This window comes from Arvicanthis niloticus, chromosome 26 (assembly GCF_011762505.2).
Source record: "Arvicanthis niloticus isolate mArvNil1 chromosome 26, mArvNil1.pat.X, whole genome shotgun sequence".
NCBI classification, from domain to species: Eukaryota; Metazoa; Chordata; class Mammalia; order Rodentia; family Muridae; genus Arvicanthis; species Arvicanthis niloticus.
Genome location: NC_133434.1, coordinates 33736243 through 33742458, shown reverse-complemented (window position 1 = coordinate 33742458; position 6216 = coordinate 33736243). Strand labels below are relative to the sequence as shown.

Genomic DNA, 6216 nt, shown 5'->3' with positions numbered 1-6216 from the left:
ACAGTTTTTCTTCCCAACAATTCTTTTATGTGTATGAGTGTTGCACTTGCATGTATGTTTGTGCACCATGTGTATACATTTCTGGCCTCCTAGGCCAGGAGACATGGGATCCCCAGGAACTGGAGTGACAGACAGCTGGGAGCTGCCATGGGGGAGCTGGGAATCTAGCCTGGGGCCTCTCATAGAGCAGCCAGTGCTTTAACTGGCTCAGCGTTCTCTTAGGCCCATGTTTTTAATTAATTCATTAATTGAAGATGGTGTCTTATGTAACACAGTCAGGCCGGAATGTTGCCATGGGTGACCTTGAAGTCCTGAAACTCCCGACTGCACTTTGGAGTATTAAAGTGAAGTGGGCTTGCTGCTGCATCCCGCTGCTGGGAGTGCTGAGGCCAGTGTGGCCTTTATGGGCAGTTCCAGGTGAGCTGGAGTTCACACAGTAAGCCCTAGTTCAATAAGGAACAAAGCAAACACCAGTGTAGTACTTACCCCCCACATGCAGCTATTGGAAGAGAACCAGGGCTTTAGAGACATAGAAACATAATTCCTATCCTCATGAAACTCAGGGTGGCACTAGGGATGGTGGTTTATGCCTTTAATCCCAATCTGGACCCTGAGCCAAAGGATTAAATGAAGCCAGCCTGGGCTATATAATGAGTTCCTGGCCAGCCTGGGCTGCACAGACCCTGACTTAAATGAAAACAAAGCCAGCCCAAACAATTTAGGCTGGTCAAAGGGACAGATGAATAACAAAATTACAATGTACTGTCTGAGGAGCAAAAGCAGTGACACCCAGAACCCTGTGATGACACAGGAGTGGTGCTGCCTGGGGGTGAAGCTGTATGGACATGTCTGGGAATTTTTCATGGCATCTCTTTAACTTTTTTTTTTTTTTTTTTTTTTTAAGACAATATCTCACTTTATAGCTTGGCTGGTAATAAACTGAGTCAGGCTCCTGAATATTATTAGGGTTACAGGTGGGGCACAACCTCCTGCCTCAGTCCTTGGCTTATTTTGATGATCAAATTCTCTCCCTTTGGGTAGTGAGATTGGTTGGCTTCTTTTGACAGCTCCCTCACACTGTGAGATGTTCCAGGTTCTCCCTGCCCTGACTACACTGTGAGATGTTCCAGGCTCTCCCTGCCCTGACTCTACACTGAGCCTTTTTTGCAAGGAGCAACTGGCTTGTCTGCTCCCATCTTGGGAGACTATGGGTCTTAGTTTAGGCGACTACAACAAAACAGCAGACTCAATAGCCGAATTTCTCAATTCTGGAGTTCAAACATGCAGGTGCAGGCAGGTTCTGTTCCCTGGGAGGCTTGTAAGCAGCCACCTATTCTCTGTACACGGTCCTCCTAGATGGATGTACAGAGGGACAGCTTCAGAATGTGTTGGTGTGATGGTTTGTATATGCTCAGCCCAGGGAGTGGCACTATTAGGTGTGGCCCTGTTAGAGTAGGTGTGGCCTTGTTGGTGCAGGTGCGTCATTGTGGTTGTGGGCTTTAATACCCTCATCCTAGCTGCCTGGAAGTGAGTATTCTGCTAGCAGCCTTCAGATGAAGATGTAGAACTCTCAGCTCCTCCTGCACCATGCCTGCCTGGATGCTGCCATGTTCCCACCTTGATGATAATGGACTGAACCTCTGAACCTGTAAGCCATCCCCAGTTAAATGTCCTTATAAGTGTTGCCTTGTTCATGGTGTCTCTTCACAGCAATAAAACCCTAAGCCAGCTGGGGAATGTGAATATTCAGTCTGCAGCACCTAACCTAGCCTGTTGCTAATGAGTGAGTTCAGGCCTGGACTCTTCTCCTCCTAGCAACGATAGCAAGGAAAAGCTTTCTTTTCTCCGCCTTAGGCACTGGCATCAGTGTCACTTGTTTGCTGCAAGCCTATAATAGACAAAGACTGAACAAGACAGAGCTAGCAACCCAGCTCGCCGATCTGTAGACACACTGTTCCTTCTGGTCCTCAGTCTTAGTGTTGAGCAAGTGAGTGATGGGCAGGCTGGTCAGAAGGTCACCTGCTCTCTCTTCCCTGGGCTGGGGTTGTAGCTCAGTTGGTGAAGAGTTTGCCTGACATGCATGGAGTCCTGGGCTTGTCCCATATAAATATAAATAGCACCATATAAATGAGGCATGGTGTTTGTGATGATTTGTTTGAATGCTTGGCCCCTATAGAGTGGCACTATTAGGATGTGTGACCTTGTTGGAGGAAGTGTGTCACTGCAGGGCGGGCTTTAAGATCTGATATGTTCACATGGCCTCTTTCTGTTGCTTATGCATCAACAGGTAGAACTCTTGGCTTCTCCAGCGCCATGTCTGCCTACACACTACCAATGCTTCCCGCCATGATGATAATGAACTAACCCTCTGAACCTGTAAGCCAGCCCCAATTAAATGTTCTCCTTTATAAGAGCTGCCTTGGTCATGGTGTCTGTTCACGGCAATGGAAACCCTAACCAAGTCAGTGGTGCATGACTGCAATCTCAGAACTCAAGACGTAAAGGCAGGGGGATTAAATTTCAACTAGATACCAAGTTGGAGTCCAATTTGGCATCCGGACTCCTGTCTCAAACAACAATATCAACAAAAGCAAGCAAGACCCACACACACTGCTGTATGCTTGTTTATTCTTCTTGCCCATAAAAATGGTTGACAAGGCACTTCTGAAGAAGATCCCCAGTCGCCATTCCTACCCAGGACTCAAGAGGTCAGGGCCACCCTTGCAGGAGGAGTGTGGAGGGGAGCCACTCAGTGCACGAAGGGCAGCTGCACAGACGCAGGGAACACCCTTCTCATCCCAAAGCAGTCATCAGGGTCTGTGCTTGCTTCAGTTCTGCAGGGGACAGGAGGGTGCACGAGCAGCCATTAGGGAGCAGAGGCAAGTCTGAGGCTAGCCTGGCTTTTATAGCCAGTTCCAGGTCAGCCAGACCCAGGAGGGGCCCCAACCTCTGCAGCTCTAACCTTACCTGCCAGGAGCAGCTGGAACTTGTCTGCTGAGAGGGACATGGAAACAGGTTGGGCCAGAGCACCTGGGGCCGGCACAACCTGTAGCTGCAGGTGTACCATGGGTTCCTCCACAGAATGAAGCAGGCTGGAGCTCAGGGTGTAGTCTACCCGCCAGCCCACGCTGGCCAGCCTGTTCACTGCAGGCAAAAAGTTAGGCAGTTAGCTCCGGGGCAAGCCACGAAGTTCTCTACTTCAGTCCACAATGAGGCTCAGCTCAGTTGGGTGACCTATGTAGCTCTTGCCTTCCAAGCCAGGCCTGCTGTAGGGCAGAATATCTACCATGAACCTCAGAGAAGCTCAGGCCAAAGTCATGAGATCCTCGGCCAGATCTCAACTCAACTGTTCTGTAGTGCTCTTTTTCCCGAGAGCAATGGTGTTTGGCTTGTGCATGGACCTTCTTCCTTCTAGAGCACACAGCCCAGGGCCGCCAGGCTGTTTTCACTCACCACGTAGGCTGCAGGCCCGAAGGTGCTCCTGTAGGGGGCTCTGCTTCTCTTCATAACAGCGGCACAGGCTGGTGGCATGCTCTGCAGGCAGACAGAGCTCTGAGGGGGGTTCTGCTGAGGTGGCGGGTAGAGACTGGCATTGGGCTTAAAGGGTGGGTCTCAGGCTGCAGGGCCCACAGAGGACTGAGACCATCTCAGGGCTAGGCAGGTCTCAGTGTATTTTCCGGGAAGCCCTACCCAGAGGTTTCCCTCCTGCCTGTTTCCACTGTACCTTTGGGCAGCCCCAGCTGCTGCAGCTCACTGGACAAGGAATCGCTGTCCACGCTATGCTTGGCTGCACTGGACAGGATGAAACTCAGCACTGCGACCGTGGCCTTCACGTCTCCAGACTCTAGAGACCCACAAGTGATGCAGGGGATGCCACTGTGGTCCCAATCACCTCCCTGCCCTCATCTCTAGCTTTGGGTCCCAAATCTCCTGAACCCCATGCATTGCAATTGGACTAGCAGATGGTGGCAGAGGGTGGGGACTGGGCTGTCAATATGGTTCTTGCCGTCCTGTTGGTCACTGAAGCAGGAGGATCAAGGAAGGCTGTGGTTCCCAGTTCAGGGTACTCACCAAACTTGGCATCAGCAGTAAGCTTCAGGATCTTCTCATACTATGGGGAGAGGAGGTCCTAAGAGGGTACCAGAGCCCTGTCACCAGCCCCTTGCCCCTGGCCCAGATCCTGTGGTAAGAATGGGTTGGGGCTAGAGAGAAGAAAGGGGATATCCACGGGGCTGGGAGGCCGAAGAACAGTCTCATAAGGTTATCGGACAGTGGAGTGTTGAGTCCTGTACTCACATCAATCCCCTGCCCCAGAAGCTCCTTTAGCACCTGGCTACACAGCAGCCGCAGCTTCACAGAGGACTGAAAAAGGATGTCCCTGTTTCAGCCAGACTGACCTACCTTACCCCTCATTGCTGGGGGATTGGCAGGAGGAGGGCCAGCCACAGAGCATGGCGGGCCCCATCCTCAGGGAGACTCCTTCACCATGTGAACCCATCGCCAGCTCCCAGTCCCAACTTCCTCCTTCCACCCTCAGGCCTCCCTTCTCCCAATCCTAAGTAAACCAGTGCACTTAACAATTTTGGCCAGTGTGCTGATCTCGGCCAGGACCCAGTCGGGACAGTCCAGATCGCCACAGAACCGGAACCTCTGCAAGAGAGTAAGGTATGAAGTCAGGCTGCCGGTAGGGCTCAGGTGTGGCCATTAACGAGTACTCTCTGGTAGCCTGTTCTCCGCTATGTCCAGACTGTCGTGAGTACTCTCTGCCCACACTGCCAACTGACCTCGTTCTGACTTTTACTCTCTCTGCTCAACAGATATCAATCGGTGGCAATTCTCCCTAAGTGTCCGCAAGCTACAACTTGCCTGATGCTACTTGTTACCCCAGCCCCACTCCTGCCTTCACCTTTGCTGGGCCCTTCCTGATCCTAGGTTTTTCTGGGCTTGTTGTTGGCAGTGCCGGGGCTCAAAGTCAGCCTCGGGCACATCGACCACTGAGCTACAGCACCAGATTCTACTTCCCACAATCTAGTTAACAAAGCACTTTGGACAGCCAGAGGGAATGCTCGTTATTTTGATAATGGTGATCCAACTCCCAGCAAGACTTAATCTTTGCTTGTCTCGCCTGAACTTAACCAAGCTCTAGCGAGACAGGATGTACACTCTCAGGGAGTCAGGCTCTTTCAGACGCTGCACGACTGTTTCTTGTCTGAGGACACTCTTCCGCTGCCTCTGCTTCTCATCCGGGTAACACAAACCTTCACGGGGCTGCATCTTCAAGAGTCCTAACACTGCGCTCAGGGTTCAGGAAAGCCTCCTCAGTTGGAGAAAGACATACACTTGCCAATTCTTGCTTCTGATTTGCCCCGCCCTTTTGCAGCTGAAATCCCGATGCCTGTAGGGGCTGAACACTCAACGCGCTATCTCCTGAATGAATGGACGTATGAATCAGCTCAACCCAATCCAAAAACCACTCCCTGGCTCTGGAAAGTGAAGGGGAGGCTTCCTAACCAGTCCTTAGCATGTTCTCGTCTTGTCACCCGACAGCCAGAGAAGTGGGCGACCCCGGGAGGTGGGACCCTCCGGCCCAGGGATGGACGGGGAAGCGCGGCTGCACCTGCCGACTCTGCCGTCCCGCCGCACCCAGGCAGGCGCCAGTGAAGATTGTGTCCTTACACTCCCAGAGCCACCGAACCCCTTTCTCGCCCGCTAACCCTGTTTCCCATCTTCCCCAATCCCTCACCATGATGTCTGGGGACCCAATCCAGGACTTCTTCCGGCTTGATCCAGGTCAGCTGACTCCGTGGTCACATGACACCTACTGGTGCAGGGAGGGCGGGCCGTTGCGGTAACCAATTGAGAGTGCGTACTCCTTTCCATCCAGACCCCTTTCCTGGAATAACCGGCCTGTAGCGTTTCACCAGGATTTTTAAAACAGAAGACAAGGGGGTGGAAATAACTCCATTAATTACTTGGGGGCAGGATCCCATGAACCACGAGTTTTGAGGTCGGTTCCATGTTTTCCTTCTTAAGCAATACTATTATAAACAAAACTATGGACTATGACAAAATACTTTTTAATGAAAATCTTACTGACTGCCCAGTGCGTGAGGGCACACATCTGAAACCCCAATACTTGAGAGGCTGTGAGGCAAGAGGATCGGAAGTTTAAGACAGCCTTGGGTTAGAGTGAGACCCCAAACCTTAAGCTGCCCA

The 6216-nt window shown here is 51.7% G+C and overlaps 1 protein-coding gene across 1 annotated transcript; it reads right to left on the bottom strand.

Annotated features, from left to right (window-relative positions):
* Positions 1-2608: 2608 nt before the first annotated feature.
* Positions 2609-5845, bottom strand: Commd4 (COMM domain containing 4). The gene is made up of 8 exons (XM_076925641.1): positions 5744-5845; positions 4579-4650; positions 4297-4362; positions 4072-4111; positions 3725-3844; positions 3454-3534; positions 2968-3144; positions 2609-2834 (listed from the first exon to the last, which is right to left on the bottom strand). Exons 1-8 carry the CDS (start codon positions 5744-5746, stop codon positions 2794-2796), a joined length of 600 nt encoding a protein of 199 aa, XP_076781756.1. The 5' UTR covers positions 5747-5845; the 3' UTR covers positions 2609-2793.
* Between the last annotated feature and the right edge of the window lie 371 nt (positions 5846-6216).

Coding starts and splice junctions, on each gene's coding strand:
- Commd4 (XM_076925641.1), bottom strand. Junction 3,145..3,453: donor TCGGGCCTGCAGCCTACGTG/GTGAGTGAAAAC, acceptor TTTTGCCTGCAG/TGAACAGGCTGGCCAGCGTG. Junction 2,835..2,967: donor GTTCCAGCTGCTCCTGGCAG/GTAAGGTTAGAG, acceptor TGTCCCCTGCAG/AACTGAAGCAAGCACAGACC.